The sequence below is a fragment of the Pteronotus mesoamericanus genome, unplaced genomic scaffold, assembly GCF_021234165.1.
Source record: "Pteronotus mesoamericanus isolate MK-2021 breed Mesoamerican mustached bat unplaced genomic scaffold, CSHL_Meso_final contig_73, whole genome shotgun sequence".
Classification (NCBI taxonomy): Eukaryota; Metazoa; Chordata; class Mammalia; order Chiroptera; family Mormoopidae; genus Pteronotus; species Pteronotus mesoamericanus.
Window position 1 is genome coordinate 34,756,079 of NW_026555245.1, and position 19,020 is coordinate 34,775,098.

The 19,020-nt window shown below is 39.9% G+C and overlaps 1 protein-coding gene across 1 annotated transcript in view; it reads left to right on the top strand.

Moving 5' to 3' along the window:
- FOCAD (focadhesin) overlaps positions 1–19,020 on the top strand; it is a 321,816-nt gene that overhangs the window by 29,619 nt on the left and 273,177 nt on the right. The window contains exons 2-4 of the mRNA XM_054583210.1: positions 3,508–3,596; positions 16,376–16,450; positions 18,660–18,814. Of these exons, the coding sequence (XP_054439185.1) occupies positions 3,540–3,596; positions 16,376–16,450; positions 18,660–18,814 (287 nt within the window). The 5' untranslated portion in view covers positions 3,508–3,539. The remainder of the gene's footprint in view (positions 1–3,507; positions 3,597–16,375; positions 16,451–18,659; positions 18,815–19,020) is intronic.

The window sequence follows — 19,020 nt, forward strand, 5'->3', positions numbered from 1 at the left end:
TGTGAATCTAGACTGGTTGCTGCTAGTGAGGGGCTTGGGAACATTTAGCAAGAGGTACAGGGACTTGGGCTCACTGAGGCTGGCTGTGTCTTGTTTGAGAGGATTTAGGAAGTTGTGAAGCATGAGCCAAGACCAGTGTTCATTTGGAAAAGTCACTGTTAACAGATTGAGTGGGCCCCATAAGTTGGGTAGGATAGAGACTTATGGCATCTCCAGGGTGGGGCAAACACTGTTAGCCAGGTTGATGGAGTGTCAGATACAGAATGTGCCTGACAGCTCTGTGGCTTTGTAGGTGGAGGGTTCAGAGAAGGGGCAATAGCCTCTGCCCACCTTTCTGACTGGGAGAAAGCTGTCTCTAGTTCTAGCCTTGATGCCAGACACTTCCCTTCCTCCCTGTATGCCATTGTTGCCTTTCAAGCTGCTACCCTGGTACTGGAGCTCAGAGGGAGTAAGTCTGAGTAAGTCCACTTGTGGGTTCTTTAAGAGGAACTGCTTGGGACTCCACAATTTTCTTCCACTCATTCAATCCCACTGGTTTTTGTAGCCAGAAGTTGTTGAGACTTATCTTCCTGGCACTGGAACCCTGGGGTGTGGGGCTTCATGTCGGGCTGAGACTACTCACTCCTGCGATATCCCTCCCGAATTTTTATCCACCAAATGCACATTCCATATCTCTGCCCCTCTTAAGAGTCTGAATGGGTGTGGTTTCTTTAATTCCATAGTTGTTGGACTTCCATTCAACTCAATCTGATGGTTTTGAGTGATTGCTGTTCTATAGTTCAGTTGTAATTTTGATGTGGTTGTTCATGGAGATGAGCCATGTTTACCTACACCTCCCTTTTTTCTGGAAGTCCAGTAACATTTTTTGTGAGAGAAAGGATGTGTTTTGGTATTGACATCTCTAATTTCTGATGTTCAGAGCTATGTAAGAGAGAGCAGGTAAGTGTTTGGAGATACAGACTAGATGAAGACGCTGGGAGAGTTTACGTAAAGGAAGAAAACACAGATAAGAGACTTGGGGTGCCTTAAGGAAGGAAGGTGGAACTCAAGAAGCAGAGAGGGCAGAGGAATAGGAGGAATTGGTAGAGCAGTGTTTCCCAACGTGGCTCTCAGGAAAGGCTGGTTGTATAGAACATTAACATGAATTTCTAGAAAAAAAGGGTGCTATAATCAGATACATTTGGGAAACTCTGGGTTAAGCAAAGTTAATCAAATTTCCTCTAGAACTTCTCAGATTCTTTAATAATATGCACTATCTTTATATCTGTCTCTCCAACTATAGAGTTATATATACAAGTTTCCACTTGCCATCTCCACTTGGATATATATTAGGGCTCTAAAACTTACCTGTTTCAAATGAATTCCTGGTCGGCCCCCCACAAAACTTCCTATTTCAGTTGATGGCAACTGCATATTTTTCTTCTTTAAAAAATGCCTTGATAATTAATATTTAAACTGTTTTGCTTAATGTGGAAAGTTTGCAAAGGAAAGGAGATTAAAAATAAAGTTGTTCTGGTCCAAAAACTTGGAGTCATCCTTGACCCTTTCTTTCTTCTATACTGTTACTTAATTCTTTAGCAGCCACATTGGCTTTCCCTTCAAAGATATCCAGAATCAGATTACTTCTAGTGATTCTATTATAATCTTACAATCTTCCCCCTCCCCCATAGTAGTTTCCTATTTCACTTAGGATAAATGCATCAGTCCTTCCAGTAGCCTACAAGGCCTTTTATGATCTGACTTCTCATTGACTCTCTGATTTACTATTCTCTTCCTCCTGTATTCTGTGCCTGATTCATCTCTGCTTTTTCTGGAACAGATCTTAAAAAAAGCCCTTAGCTAAAGGCTTTTGCACTCAGTTTTCTGTGCTTTGACAGTTTCCAGAAATATCTTTATGGCTAACAATTCCTAAGTGCTACTCTCTAGAAAAGACCAACACTGACCACCATATTTAAAATAGAAAGTTTGTCCTTCCCTCATTTTTCATCCCTTTATCTACTTTATTGTGTTACCTTTGTCTCCATAGCACTTATCACTTTTTAACATGCTATATTTATTAATTATTTTTTATATTTACTGTCTACCTCTTCCTGATAGACTATAAGCTCCATGAGTGTAGGGATTTTGTCTATTTTGTTCACTGAGGTAGCCTAAGTTAGAAAAGTTTCTAACACACAATAGGCATTTGGTTAAGCAAGTGTTTGTTTAGTGAGTGAATGAAATCTTCAAGATGGCAGTATATCCTTTTTTCTCCTCATGGTGATCTCTTTATTGTGGGTTTCCCAAGGACACACTTTGGGAAATTCTGTTATGATGTCTTATGAATTCAAAAGAGAGGCAAACTTCAAGAAAGTTGAGATATACAACTGGGAAGTTGAAATTTTGACCTGCTTAAGCTAAAGAGTAGATTTATATAAGGAATATCATTTGCAGTCTTAGAACAAGTTCCAGTGCTGTGAAATATCAAATTCAAGGGAGTAAAGTAAGGCCTAGATGTTAAGAAGAAAGCTGGGATAAATTATTTATACAGGGAGGTTAGCTTTTGAAGAAAGGGAGGAAAGTGGTTAGAAAGAGCTGCAAGTTCAACACAAGGTACCTTCAATTTTCAGATCAGGAGAGCTTGTTTTTACAACCTGTTATTTAACCTGAAGTACTATAGTGACATAATTTTTTTGAAAGTCATAATGTAATAAATAGGTGACCTAAAGCTTCTCTTTTTCAAAATAGTGTAATTTGGTGGGTTCAGTGCTGCATGGGAAATGGCTAAATTGGGATCCTGAGGAAATCCTTATTAGTTCTATGCCTCGGATTTCTCACCTACCCTCCTTCATCCTTTTGCATGTTTTTGGGTTTTTTTTTGTTTTGTTTTTTGTATGTTTTTGGAGACCCCAGTAGGAATGAGAGGTGTGATGTAAATATTAAAATTAGTTGCTAATTGTTTGCTGGTTCCTCTTTTAGTAGACAGCCAATCTGTTTGGATGTGTGAATTTCTAGGTCATTTCTCGACTACCTGAAGAAAGTTCACCTAGGCTTTATAGTTGTCACTAGTGGTTGGATTAGTGTTTAAATGAAAGGTTTGTTCAAAAGCAAAGCATAGTTTAAACAATTTTTTGAAAGGTGATTATTTCTCCCTTAGAAGTTTTGATTGATAAAACAATTACTGTCTATTTCAAACATGCTGTTGAACTTGAACTTGAAGAGTCCTGTTTATAGGCTAAAATTTTTGGATTTTTTCTTTAGGGTGGTTCACCAGTTTCTGAATTAGCTCTAATGGGAAAAACAAAGAGCTTTTGGGCATTTTGGCTTATCAGTCATGACATTTGAGGACTGAAGTTGTTAACAATGAAGTGTATGCCAAGGATTGCTCTGCAGAGGGCTCCAGAGTAATGGTATCTTACTGTGCTTCATTTCCATTTTTGATTTTGGAATGAATTACTTTCATGGTATCTGAGGAATAATTGGACTCCTTTTCCAATTAACAAATATTTTTTTTTGTTTTGGTTACAGAATCTGCATACCTACATGTAAGAGAAGCAAAAATGTCAGATGATATCCGGAAAAGGTTTGAATTTCCAAATTCTCTTATCCAATCGCAGGTAATTTTATTTATTTATTTATTTACTTATTTATTTATGCAGGCTTCATGGTAACAGATGTTGGCTATTCTATATCTAGAGATATAATTTTATTAAATGACTTTTATAGTTAATATGAAAATTTATATTTGACAAGAAAGCAAATATTTGAAATTGACCAATCTCAGCTTCAATTTTTTTTTTTAGCTGAATGATTTTTATTTTTATTTTTATTTTTTTATTTTTTTTTAATTAATTTATTTACTTTTTAAATACATTTGTCTCTGCCTTCCCCCCACCTCTTTCCCTTGCCCCCTCCCACCTTCCCTCCCTCAGCTCTTCCCCTTTGGTTTTGTCCATGAGTCCTTGCTATATGTTCCTTGACTTTCCCCTTCCCTTCCCTTTCCCTGCCCCCCTCTTCCCTCTTGTCTCTGTTGATCTCTTTTCCTTTCAGTGTTGCTGGTCATATTTTCCTTGCTTCTTTGCATTGTTGGTTAGGTTCCGCTTATAGGTGAGATCATATGGTATTTGTCTTTCGCCCCCTGGCTTATTTCGCTTAGCATGATGCTCTCCAGTTCCGTCCATGCTGTCGCAAAGTTTAGTACTTCTTTTTTCTTTCTGCTGCATAGTATTCCATTGTGTATATGTACCATAATTTTTTGATCCAGTCATCTACTGATGGGCATTTAGGTTGCTTCCAACACTTGGCTATTGTAAATTGTGCTGCTATGAACATTGGGGTGCATAGGTTCTTTTGTATTGGCGTGTTGGTGTTCTCAGGGTATAGTCCCAGCAGGGGAATCGCTGGATCAAAAGGCAGTTCCATTTTCAGCTTTCTGAGGAAATTCCACACTGCTTTCCATAGTGGCTGCACCAGTCTGCATTCCCACCAACAGTGTACTAGGGTTCCCTTTTCTCCACAGCCTCGCCAGCACCTGTTGTTTGTGGATCTGTTTATGATGGCCATTCTGACCGGTGTGAGGTGGTACCTCATGGTGGTTTTGATCTGCATTTCTCTGATGGCTAGTGATGCAGAGCATCCTTTCAAATGCCTCTGGGCCCTCTGTATCTCCTCCTTAAAAAAGCATCTGCCCAGGTCCTTTGCCTATTTTTTGATTGGATTGTTTGTCTTCTTGGAGTAAAGTTCGAGTGAGTTCTTTGTATATCTTGGAGATCAAACCTCTATCTGATGTATCATTAGCAAATATATTTTCCCAAACAGTTGGCTCCCTTTTCATTTTGCTGATGTTTTCTTTCGCCGTGCAGAAGCTTCTTATTTTGATGAGGTCCCACTTGTTTATTCTTTCCTTTATGTCCCTTGCTTTAGGAGACATATCAGTGAAAAAATTGCTGCGTGGGATATCTGAGAGTTTCCTGCCAATGTTCTCCTCTAGGACTTTGATGGTGTTGCGACTTATATTTAAGTCTTTTAACCATCACGAGTTTATTTTTGTGTATGGTGTCAGCTGATGATCTAGTTTCAATTTTTTGCATGTAGCCATCCAGCTCTCCCAACACCATTTGTTGAAGAGGCTGTTATTGCTCCATTTTATGCTTCTGCCCCCTTTGTCGAATATTAGATGTCCATAGAGACCTGGGCTTATTTCTGGGCTTTCTCTTCTGTTCCACTGGTCTATGGGTCTGTTCTTGTGCCAGTACCAGATTGTTTTGAGTATAGTGGCTTTGTAGTAGAGTTTGATGTCCGGTATTGTGATCCCTCCTACTTTGTGTTTCTCAAAATTGCTGCGGCTATTCGAGGTCGTTTATGGTTCCATATAAATTTTTGAAATGTCTGTTCTATTTCTGTGAAATACGTCATTGGTATCTTAATAGGGATTGCGTTGAATCTATAAATTGCTTTGGGTAGTATGGACATTTTGAGGATATTAATTCTTCCAATCCATGAGCACGGTATATGCTTCCATTTATTTGTGTCTTCCTTAATTTCTTTTTTCAATGTTGTATAGTTTTCTGCATACAGGTCTTTTGTGTCTTTGGTTAAATTTATCCCTAGGTACTTTATCTTTTTTCGTGCTATATCGAATGGTATATTTTTCCTGATTTCTTCTTCTTCTATTTCATTGCTGGTGTACAAAAACGCCTTTGATTTCTGAATGTTGACTTTGTATCCTGCTGTTTTGCCAAATTCACTTATTAGGTTGAGGAGTTTTTTGGTAGAGTCTACAGGGTTCTCTATGTACACTATCATGTCATCTGCAAACAATGATATTTTTACTTCCACCTTTCCTATTTGGATGCCTTTTATCTCTTTCTCTTGTCTGACCACTGTGGCTAAGACTTCCAATACGATGTTGAAAAGAAGCGGTGAGAGCGGACATCCTTGTCATGTTCCCGATCTTAGTGGGAAAGCTTTCAGTTTTTGCCCGTTGAGTATGATATTGGCTGTAGGTTTTTCATATATGGCCTTTATTACGTTGAGGAATGCCCCATTGATTCCCATTTTGCTGAGTGTTTTGATCACAAATGGGTGCTGTACCTTGTCAAATGCTTTTTCTGCATCTATCGAGATGATCATGTGGTTTTTGTCTTTTCTTTGATTTATGTGGTGTATCACGTTTACTGATTTGCATATATTGAACCATCCTTGCATCCCTGGGATGAATCCCACTTGATCGTGATGGATAATCTTTTGAATGTATTGCTGGATGCGGTTTGCCAATATTTTGTTGAGGATTTTAGCATCTATGTTCATCAGCGAAATGGGCCTGTAGTTTTCTTTCTTTGTAGGGTCTTTATCTGGTTTTGGGATCAGGGTGATGCTGGCCTCATAGAAGGAGTCTGGGAGTCTTCCCTCCTCTTGGATTTTTTGGAATAGTCTGAGAAGGACAGGGGTTAGCTCTTCCTTAAATGTTTTGTAAAATTCTCCTGGGAAACCGCCTGGCCCTGGGCTTTTGTGTGCTGGGAGTTTCTTGATTACTGCTTCAATTTCCCCAACTGTTATCGGTCTGTTCAAGCTTTCTGTTTCTTCCTCCTTCAGTGTTGGAAGATTATACTTTTCTAAAAATTTGTCCATTTCATCAAGATTTTCAAATTTCTTGGCATATAATTGTTCATAATAGTTTCTGATGATCATTTGTATTTCTGTGGTATCAGTTGTTATTTCTCCTCTTTCATTTCTGATATTATTAATTGGGGCCCTCTCCCTTTTTTTCTTGATGAGTCTGCTTAAAGGCTTGTCAACTTTATTTATCTTTTCAAAGAACCAGCTTCTGGATTGGTTGATCCTCTGAATTGTTCTTTTTGTCTCTATGTCATTCAGTTCTGCTCTAATCTTGACTATTTCCTTCCTTCTACTTGCTCTGGGATTTATTTGTTGTTGTTTCTCCAGTTCTTGAAGTTGTAGTGGTAGGTCTTTTATTTGAAATGTTTCTATCTTTTTAAGGTAAGCCTGTATTGCTATGAACTTCCCTCTCAGGACCGCCTTTGCTGTGTCCCATAGGTTTTGGACAGTTGTCTGTTCATTTTCATTTGTTTCCAGAAATTTTTTGATTTCTTCTCTTATCTCATTATTGACCCATTCATTGTTTAATAGTGTACTGTTCAGTCTCCATGAGTTTGCAAGTTTTTGAAGTTTCTCTTTGAGGTTGATTTCGAGTTTCAAGGCCTTGTGGTCCGAGAAAAAGTTTGGTATTATTTCAATTTTCCTGAATTTACTGAGGCTTGCTTTGTGTCCTATCATGTGGTCTATCTTTGAAAAACCGCCATGAGCATTTGAAAAGAATGTGTATTTTTCTTCTTTGGGATGTAAGGTTCTATATATGTCAGTTAAGTCTCTTTGATTCAGTGTGTCATTCAGCGCCACGATATGTTTATTAATGTTTTGTTTGGAAGATCTGTCCATTTTTGACAGTGGGGTGTTGAAATCCCCTACTATCAGTGTGTTGCTGTCTATATATTTTTTGAAGTCATCCAACAATTTCCTTATAAACTTGGGGGCTCCTATATTGGGAGCATATAAGTTTACAATGTTGATGTCTTCTTGATAGATTCTTCCTTTAAGTATGATAAAGTGCCCCTCTGGATCTCTCTTTATGGCCTTTGCTTTGAAATCTACTTTGTCTGATACAAGTACGGCAACGCCAGCCTTTTTCGTATGTCCATTTTCTTAGAATATTATTTTCCATCCCTTTACTTTCAATCTGTGTAGGTCTTTTGCTCTGAGGTGGGTCTCTTGTAGGCAGCATATGTGTGGGTTATGTTTTCTTATCCATTCAGCTACCCTGTGTCTTTTGATTGGGGCATTTAGTCCATTCACATTGAGAGATATTACTGATAGAAACTTACTCATCTTTTCTCTTTGTACTTGTGTTCCTCTCTGTCTCATTCTTTTCCTTCATCTGCTTAAACCAGTCCCCTTAGCATATCTTGGAGTGCTGGTTTGGTAGAGATGTATTCTTTTAGCTTTCTTTTGTCTGGGAAAGTCCGTATTTCCCCTTGTATTTTAATGGAGAGCCTAGCTGGGTAGAGCAGCCTTGGCTGTAGGCCCTTGCTTTTCATGGCTTGGAATATTTGTTGCCATTCCCTTCTGGCTTGTAGTGTTTCTGTTGAGAAGTCAGCTCCTAGGCGTATCAGGGCCCCCTTGTATGTTACTTTCTCCTTCTCCCTTGCTGCCTTGAGGATTCTCTCTTTGTCTTTGACATTTGCCATTTTAATGATGATGTGTCTTCGAGTGGACCTCCTTGGGTCCCTCTTGAGTGGGGTCCTCTGTGCCTCCTGGATCCATGAGAGCCTTTCTCTCCTCAAATTAGGGAAATTTTCCATCATTACTTTTTCGAGGAGGTTCTCTATTCCTTGCTCCTCCTCTTCTCCTTCTGGTATCCCTATTATACGGATATTATTGCGTTTCAGGTTGTCCTGCATTTCCCTAAATGCTTCTTCATTCTTTTTGAGCCGTTTTTCCATTTCTTGTTCTTTCTGGGAGCTTTTTTCTACCTTGTCCTCCATCTCACTGATTCGATCCTCAGCTTCATCCAGCCTGCTTTGGATTCCTTCTACTGTGTTCTTCAATTCAGAAATGGTATTCTTCATATCCTCTTGTGTCTTCTTGATAGCTTCTATGTCCTTTTCCAGGCTGATATAGTTTGCTGTAAGATCCTGATAGTTTCTCTGCAGTTTCTCATAGTTATCTTTCAGCTGGCTGAGCTCATTGAGCTTCCTTAGAACCATTGTTTTAAATTCCATATCTGATAGTTCCCTTGCCTCTATTTCATTGAGCTCTCTCTGTGGGGAGTCCCCTTTTCCACTCATTTGGGGGGAACTTCTTTTTCTTCCCATTTTTGTGAGAGTCTGTTAAGTATTTTTGTCCTTCCCTTTTCTTTCTGGGCTTGCCTCTGATGATGTCAGTTGTTGACCCTATAGGGTCTTGGGTTGTTTGTTTGAGCCTTTCAGGAGTCTAATGCCTGTGTCTGACTCCTGCTTGGAGCAGCTCTGTGACCCCTTCGGTCAGGGCTGGGCGCTATTTTTTGGGATCTCTCTGCGCTCTCACGAGGGCTCCTTGAGCGCGATCCCAGCGCGGCAGGGTCCCCCACCTGCCTGGGCTCGCATGTGTTTACCCCAGACCAGGGGGCTTATTCGCGACCTCCCGTACTCATCTGGCCTCCCTGGCACGCGAGCTTCGCGGCACTGGTCAGTTTAGGGTCTTCTATTGTGTGTTTTCCCCTGCTTTTGGCTCTTTGGGTGCGTTGCTTGCCCTCGCCAAATGGGGACTACGGAAATGGGAGGAAATCAGCTCTAGGACTCTCCGGTTAATCCTGTTTCTGGTCTCTGCTCCAGGGACTCTGGGCAGCTCTACTTATTTTGTGGGCCGCTCCGCAATCGCGGCGGGTAGGTCAATTTACGCCTGACCTTGCCCCTCTGCAATCCCTCGCAGGCCGTATGGGTGCCAGTCTGTGTGAGGCCTTGCCGGCAGGTGCAAGCGTTCGCCAGCCCGCGTGGGTCACACACACGCTCGCCAACCCTCGCCAGTCACTCGGCGCAAGTGTGCGCGCCTGCTCTGGGTGTTTTGGGGGTGTCTATGTTTGCTTTTCGGCTTTTCGGTCTTTGGGGGTGTGGCCTCTTCCCGCGCAATGGAGACTTCGGCAAGGAGGAGTCGGGACTCCCCGGTTCCTCCTCCTGTTCTTTCCCCAATGCCTCCGTTTCTAGTCTCCCCTCAGGGGCCTCTGGGCAGTACTGTGACCCCTTCGGCGGAGGATCCAACCCCTGTGCGGACTGCGTTTCAATCGCAGGCAGTCTGGTTCATGCGCGCCCCGCTTCTGCCTCTTTGGGGTCGCGCCTTTCCAGCCCACAATGGAGACTACCGAACGTGGAGGGAGTCGGGACTCCCCGGTTCCTCCTCCCGTTCTTTCCCCAACGCCTCCGTCTCCAGTCTCTCCTCAAGGCTCTCCCAGCCAGTCTGCACTCAGCCCCGTAGCTCACAGGCGTACAAGCTGTGTGCAGAGCGCACAAAAGGCAGGTTAATTGATTCCCTTATGCCTGAGCGAGATGGTAGCTGCAGAGTGGGAAGTGTGTTATCACCCGGGTTCCACCGGCTGCAGTCTCAGTTCTCTTCACAAAGTTTTCCTCACCAGTCTTTTCCCAGGCACCAGCCCACCCTGCTGCCGCCTCTACCCAGCGATCAAGGAGGGTGGCTGCCGCTGCAACTTTTGCGTTTGCCCTTTAAATGTCTTTTTGCATCCCCAGCCACCTGTCTCTGGCAGAGAGCGCCCCTAAGCTTTTTGGGGTTGCGTTTTGTCTGTATTTTCCTGGCTTTAGCTGCTGTAGTTTAGGGGTTCCTGTTTATGATTCAGACCCCGTTCTTCTTGGGGGGACGCTAACTGGCCGTTTCAATGTCCCTCTGGTGGCAGTGCCCGTGCGCACCCAGCCCACCCTCTCGAGCCTCCACCGCAATTCTCACCCGTTGGGATGTGTGAGAGTAGAATCCACTGTCCGCGGCACCAAGGCTCCTCTCCCACTATCGCTCCACTGCTTTCCAGGTGATTACTCCACTATTTAGTTGCAATTCCAGTTCGGTTTTGGGAGGAGGTCAGCGTGACTCCCTTTCACTCCTCCGCCATCTTTCCGAAGTCTCAGCTTCAATTTTTAAAAAATTTATATTTTATTTTTTATTTCTTTTTATCCTCATATGTGTGCACTTTTTAAAAAAGCTCTCACAGAGAGGACAAGGGAGAGAGGAAAGGAGAGATAGAAACATTGATGGGAGAAGCACTGACTGGTTGCTTTCTGTACATACCCAGACTGGGGGTCCAACCCATCACCTATGTATGAGTATGTACCCTAACCAGGAATCGAACCTGCAGCCTTTCAGTTATGGGATGATGCTCCAACCAACTGAGCCACACTGGCCAGAGCTCAGCTTCTATTTATGTCATTCTTTTTTTCTTAGTATAATAAATCCTTGATTAACTACTTGAATATGTCCCTTCCACCATTGTCCTCCTTCCCCATCCCCTCTGGTCACTTCAGTCTGCTCCATGTTTCCTTGCCTGTGGTTTATTTTGTTCGTTAGTTTATTTTGTTAAATAGATTCCACTTAGAGGTGAGATCATGTGGTATTTGTCTTTCGCTGACAAGCTTATTTCACTTAGTGTAATATTCACCAGTTCTATCCATGTTGTCGCAAAAGGTAGGAGTTTCTTTCTTTCTTTCTTTCCTTTTTTTCTTTCTTCCTTCCTTTTTTTAAATACAGATTTTATTTACTTATTTTTTTAAATGTCAAGATCCATTATAAAATATTAAAAAATTTAAATCCATTAAAAAGTCTCAGCAATTAAACCAACGTGACACTAGCACAGAAATAATCAAGTAGATCAATGAAATATAATGAGCATTCTAGAAACAAATATATACATCTGGATAACAATATAATATATGATTAAATTGATATTTGAAATCAATGGGGAAAATAAGGCTTATTCAACAAATAAAATGCATGCACACTATTACGTAAAATAAAACCAAGATAGAGCCCTATTTCACACATTATACAGAAAATATTCAGGTGAGTTAAAAATCAATATGTAAAATCTAAAGAGTTTTAGGAGAAAATACAAAATAATATTTTTCTTACCCTGAAGTAAAATATTCAAACCCAAAAGCTATGAAGTAAAATACTGACAATAGGACTGTATTAAACATTTAAGACTACATAGTAATAATATACATATAAAAAAGTTAAAGGACAAGTAATAGGAAAGTATTTCCAACACATATAAAAAAGGGTTAATAGATTTTTTTTAGGGAAAAAAATTCTACAAACATTTAGTCAAAAAAATGAATAAAGAATACCAAAAAGTCACTTAAAGATTTTTAAAAACAATAGAAATAGGCAATAAATATATAAAAACAGGTTTAATTTCAACAATTGCTAATATAACAATTAAAATAACATGTCATTGTCACAGTAAGATTAATAAGTATTAAAAATATTGGTAATATCAAGTATTGGTGAATGTGAAAGGAACTGGGCATTCATAGACTCTTTTTCTTCATCTTCTTAAAGCAGTCCCTTTAGCATATGTTGCAATGCTGGTTTGGTGGAGGTGTATTCTTTTAGCCTTCTTTTGTCTGGGAAGCTCCTTATTTTGCCTTCCATTTAAATTGAGAGCCTTGCTGGGTAGAGCAGTGTTGGTTACAGGCCTTTGCTTTTCATGACTTGGAATATTTCTTGGCACTCCCTTCTGGCTTCCAGTATTTCTGTTGAGAAGGCAGCTGCTAGCCGTATCATGGCTCCCTTATATGTTACTACCTTTTTCTCCCTTGCTGTCTTTAGGATTCTCTGTTTGTCTTTGATATTTGCTATTTTAATGACGATGTTTTTTGGAGTGGGCCTCATTGGGGTTCCTCTTGAATGGGACCCCTTTGTGCTTCCTGGATTCGTGTGACTTTTTCTCTTCTTCAATGAAGGAAGTTTTCCATCATTACTTTTTCAAACAGGTTCTCTATCTCTTGCTCCTCTTCTCCTTCTGGTATCTCTGTTATATGGATATTATTACATTTCAGGTTGTCCTGCATTTCCCTCAATATCTCTTTGAGTCTGTTTTCATTTTCTTGCTCTTTGTGGGAGCTTTTTTCTACCTGATCCTCCAGCTCGCTGGTTTGATCATGTGCTTCATCTAGCCTGCTTTTGATTCCTTCTACTGTGTTCTTCAATTCAGGAATTGTATTCTTCATTTCCTCTTGTCTCTTATTGATAGTTTCTATGCCCTTTTTCATGCTGATATAGTTTGCAGTAAGTTCCTCCTAGTTTCCCTGCAGTTTTTTGTTATTCTCTCTGAGCTCACAGAGCTCATTGAGCTTCCTTAGAACTGTTGTTTTGAACTCAGTATCTGATAGTTTATTTGCCTCTATTTCTTTAGTTCTCTTTCTGGGGATTCCTCCTTTCCCTTTGACTGGGGCATGTTTCTTTGTCTTCCCATTATGTGTGAGACTCTTCTTTTTTGCCTCTGCTTCTTAATCTGATCTGTGTTGACTTCCTCTGTGGTGTGAACTTCTATACTAGAAGACCGCAGTTTTTTCTTTCTGGATCCTCCTCTGATGATGTCAAATGTTGACACTGTCTGACCTCAGGCAGTCTGTTCGAGACTTCCAGGAATCTAGTGTCTGTGGCTGTCTCCTTCAGTTGTTAATCTAGTCACTCTGCACTCAGCAGTCAGGCTTAGGCACCACAGGGTGGGGCAGAGTCCCTCCTGGGGGCAGGGTTATTGGGTCCTCTCACTCTACTGCCTCTCAGGGGAGTGATCTGCCTGAGGAAGATGGCTGCTGCCACATGGGGGATGAGTCAGCACCAGGATCCTGCCGGCTACTCTCTCAGTTCTCCCTCCAAAGCCTCCTTCCCCAGTCTCTCTTCAGGTGCCTCCAGCCCACTCTGCCCCTGCCTACCCAGAGACCAGGGTAAGTGGCTGCAAGTAAAAATTTATGCATTGGCCCTTTAAAAGGCTGTTGGTGTCTCCGGCCACGTGTCTCTGGCAGAGAGCAACCCTGCTGCTCTCACAGCTTGTTGTTATCCGTGTACTTTTTGGGCTCTGGTGCTGTAGGCTGCACATCCCCGCTTATGGTTTAGACCCTGTTCTTCTCAGGGGTATCCAACTGGCTGTTTCAATATCCTTCTGGTATTGCTACCTGTTGGCGCCCTACCCACCTTCTCGAGTCTCTACCTCACTCCTTACCAGTTAGGTTGTGCTAAAGCTGATTCTTCTGTCTGTCTGAGGTTATAAGGCTCCTCTCTTGCTATTGTTCAGTTGTTTGTTCCAGGTGATTTCTCCACAATTTAGTTGTAATTCCAGATTGGTCCTGGGAGGAGGTCAATGTGACTTCCACTCATTCTTCCGGCATCTTGATTTCAAGAATAATAGATTTTTATAATAATGACATTTAATAAATAAAATATCCTGGATTTAAAAACTTCAGCTATATACTAACCCAGGCAGGAGATTATGGTTTATTTTAGAGAGTTTTTCAATTAGTAGGGTTAAAACAAAGATGGCTTCCTGGTTAACCATCAGCTAACTAGAAGCATTGAGGTTAGTCAAGGTATCATAATAGTTTACTGTCTTTTCTCATGAGAGTAAAGCTTAAGGGAACACCAAAAGCCTGTTTGAAGATGTAACAGTGTAAAAGCATCTTGGATTCTTTCAAAAGTCAACTTCAGAGATGCCTGTTGGGGGGTTGATTTAGCTGAGAATAAGGAACACTTCCATGAGGAGAAGAACACTCCTTATGCAGAATTCCCTTCTACCTGACATGGTTGGAGTCTTATCCTGTGCAGCGCAAGTCTGTCCCACGAAGAAGAAGATGAAGGCTTGGAGATACTGTCCACAATTTTTATTTCTCTATGCCCGGAGTCCCTTCACTAGCACAGATAATCAAGAAATGCCTATGTATGTTACTATTAAATTAAGTGAAAAGTGTATATGTATTGTAGGACATCTATTTAAACTCTTCTGTTATTGGAAAACTAAAGTAACAGTGTAGGCTGATATAGCCTTGAATTTTGTACTTTAAAATCAATTTAGGCTATATTCTCTGATTTTAACATCTGTGATATTGGGTTGCATCTAGTAATTGATGGTAGTAGTCATTATACAGTTGGTATTGCCTATACATTTGTGAATTTGGCCATGATTTCCTAAATGAGTCTGAAAGAGCTCTTTCTTAACATAAAATAAAAGTTCTAAATTTTATGAAGCACTGTATAACATGGATTAATTGGCAACCTTTTTTTCTTTCTTACTGGTACATAAAATAATGATATATCTTTTAATTGATGGCCAATTACATTCAGTGAAATATAGTATATTTTGTAAACAGGCACCAAAACTACTTACTGGTCCTCAATTCTTGTTACTATCCCTTTAACTGGGAGGTAAGAGGCAGTTAATTGATCTGAACTTAATATTCATGGAAATGATTGAATTTTTAAAAAAGATTTTATTTATTTTTAGAGAGGAAGAAAGAGAGGGGCAGAAACAGCAATGTGTGGTTGCATATCACGCGCCCCCTGCTGGGGCCTGGCCTGCAACCCAGGCATATACCCTGCACTCAGAATCAAACCAGCAACTCTTTGGTTCCCAGGCCAGTGCTCAGTCCATTGAGTCACACCAGCCAGGGTAGAAATGAATGAATTTTATTGCAAAACTGGAACGATGAAGCACTGAGGTCTTTAATCATTTTTAATGTATGAAAAACAAAAAAAGATGAAGGACTGAGTGTTGTGCTTCTATTTGAGCTTTTCTGGAAACTTTGCAAGACTGACAGGTATTCAGCTGTATCATACATTTGTCCCAAGTGCAGCATCAACAGTTGTTGCGGTTGCCAAGTATTTCCAATGTACACACAGAATGGCTGCCATTGTTGCAGGCCTAGGTTCTGTGACAACAGATCTGGGTAGGGCTGAAGCACTGGGAGAATGAGACTGAAGTGGTAGGAGGTAGTAAGATTTATATATTTATGCAATCAATACTCCAGTAAGAGTTTTAGCTTCAAATTGGGCTTATGGACCAAAGCAGGATATGGGACAATTTTAGAGATATATTGGACTGAAAGCTTGTTAAAGGGCTAAAACCTATAAGAAAATAATCAAGAAATTAAATCATAGAGCCTAGAGGAGGGAGAACAGTTGTGGTTGGGGAAACCCATTGGTTCAGATCTGTATGGTCCATAGTCAAAGATGGGTATGCATTTTCTTCATTTTCATTAAGAGCTTCATGAAGCATGATGGATCATTTAGATGCAAAGATGATTTTAAAAGCTGTGGAGTTTTGTTTTTTTATTTTTGTTTTTGTCTCATGGTTTCATGTATTAAGCAATTTCGGGGTACCTTATATTAAGGGACAACAATTTGAACTGAAAATCCAGCAAATTCCTTAACATCCATGAACTATAGTTTGCTTATTGGGATAAAAATCAGTGTAAAAATGCATACCTTGAGAGTTGTTACGAAGAGAAATGATGTATGTGGACTGACTACTGCATTTTGCCATGTATAATGTACACCCATGTTTTTGTGCATATTATGCACAAGATTATTATACCCATGGTATGTAATCATTTTACCCATGTACAATGTGCATCCTTACTTAAGAAAGTGCATGTTATACATGGCAAAATACGGGTAATTCAGTGCCTTCTACATAACACATACTCAATGACTTGGAATTTTGTTATCGGTTGACTGGCATACTCATACTCATTATCAACTAGTATTGATATTAGTTACCTTCAAATCCAATATTTAAAGAAAACTTCTGAGGAAATGCACTCATTAATTTTGTTTTTTTCTTAAGGCTGTGGGCCATCTTATTGCTGCAGTCCTGAAGGAAAATGGTTTTTCAGAAAAGATCCATCAGTCCACAAACCAGGTCTGTATTTAACTTTGTGCTTTAGTTTGGTTCAGATATTCCTACCACGTGGATCGTATATGCATGTCTGTTGTTTTCTTCACAGCTCAGGTCACTGTAGAAATGATTTGAAACTGTGAGAAGTTTTATTGCCTTTTTTTTTTTTTTGCTATGATTTTCTTCCAAATAATTAAAAAATTTTAAATTTGTGACAACAGACTCCAGGAATAAGATATGGAGGGGGTAAAAGGAATATTTTTATGATGATTAATAAAAAATAACATGGGTGGAATGAGAGTAGGCATGCTTTAGAGAATGTCGACAAGGCTGCCTCTAAGGGAGTATTTTTGTTTAATAGAGAAAGTGAACATAGTGGCTGTCTTTGGGTGTAGGAGATTTTTCATGCTGTAGTTGGCCCCATATGTGTATTGACAGTTGGAATTGGAGGAAAAATTCTGTACCATGCATAAGGCTGGTGAATGCTAAGTGTTGAGCAATGCTGCTTACTGAATATACAAATCACTTGAGTTTTGGTTGACCAGTGTTGTATATTTTGATATGTTGATTGGAAATTCTACTTAAGTAGGTGTTCTAAGGTAAACTCTGAAGAGAACATAGAAATGAGATGTTTTTTCACAGCAGAAACAAATTTATTTCCTTTCTCTTGCATTCCTTTTGATTAGCTGCTCCGAGTTACATTTCTTTACCGTTTCTGCTGACATGCTGAAGGAAGTGTAGGGGTATACTTCACTAACTGGCATTTATCTGCTGTTTCTTCGTAGTCACCTAAATGAACTTTTCAGAGAACCCTAATCTTAATCCTGACAAGGTCTGGTGGTTTTACGTAAACTGCCAGGATTTATTGACAATGTCAGTCCCTATAACCAAGTATTTCCTCTTGCATTAATAAATGAATGCTTACTTCCATGAGAACACAGCGTTCTCTGAAGGGACATTTATTTATTTATTTATTTATTTATTTATTATTTAGTTAGTTAGTTAGTTTTTCTGGCTTAGAAAAGGAGTAATGACATTTAGAACCCTTTGATATTACCCATACAGGTGAATAAATTTCCTTCTGAATAAAAGAAATAGAATATAAATATTACTTTCCTGCAGTGACTTTGAGGATATTGTTCTGTTATAGCAGGATCCTACAATTGAAAAGGCTTCCAGAGCCAGTTAGAGTAAGAAAATGGACACAATATGATGTTGGTTTTCATTCTTTTAGTTATTCTTTGGGAGCTGGGGATTTTAATTTTTTTCTCCAAGTTATATATTTCCTCAATAAACTATTAGGGGAAGAAAGGAAAGAAAAAATAGTTTCATTATGTGTGTGTATTTTTTTAAAGGCTACAAACCAGGAATGACCCCCAGACTGTGTGTAAATCTAAATGGACTTAATCCACAATACATTTAAATATAGATTTATCATTAATAGTGAACCTTTTATTTGGGTGCTGGGATCATGGGTGTCTGAGAAAGTTATGAAAGTTATGAAAGTTAAAACCTGTGATTTTATAGGATTTTTTAAAATAAAGAATTTATATTTACTTACATAACTTTCCAGTGTTTTTTTATGAAAGATAACAGATTCATAGTGTGAGGGTAGAAAAAGTCAGTCTCTTTCATGAGCAAAACAGTTTTTCTAGGCTTTTTTTGGTAGTCATGGGACAAGCAGCTTGCAGGTAGCCAGTGCTGCTTCTCTCCTCTCTGGCCCATTTGGGCAGGGACGTTTTGTGTATGTGGTTGGGGGCGGGGGATGTATGTGGGTAATAAAGGTTTTTAGTAGTACAGCAGAAACATTTTCTGAACATGGTATTGTTGTTCAGGGCTTTGAAGCATAAGCACGATTTGGAATTCAGCTTAGACTAACTGATCTGCTGGTAGTGTCGGTGTCTGATTAAAGGACCTGGTTTAGCTCTGTGCCGGAGCTAAGCCTTAGTTCTATTAGTTCTGTTGTGTTGCTTGAACTCTGTTCACACCTGTTGGCAGCCAGGCTTAATTTGAGCAAATATACCAGATGAGAGAGAGTTTCCATATCAGAACACACCCGTTACCTCTCTAGGAAAACTGATTTAGTTTATTCTGTAAATGCTGTGACAACAATATCATCTTTGCATAGGAGAGCTAGCCTACTGTGAATGAATTACACTTAGATGCATGGCTGGAGGTGTGTATGCGTTTGCTGCTCATCAGAAGTGTCCTTTAACCACTGGTTTGATTTCAGACTCCTGCTTTGAACTTGCTGTGGGAGAAGTGTTGCAGTGATAATGTAGTGGTTCGAACAGCCTGCTGTGAGGGGCTGGTGGCACTTGTTGCTCAGGATCATGCGGAGTTCAGCTATGTCCTCAATGGGATACTCAACCTGATTCCATCGACCAGGTACTCTTCCTGTTTGATCAGTTAACAATTTTAATTTTTAGAAAAAAAATTACTAATTTTCAATAAGGGTCAACATTTACCCTACTTGCCAGTTGTTTTCTTTCTCCTAAAGTGCCATGTGGTTGATATTTCATATGCTATGATAACATGCTTATTTAAACTCCGTAGTTTTGTAATTTGCGGGCATTTGCTCTACTCAAGTTTTG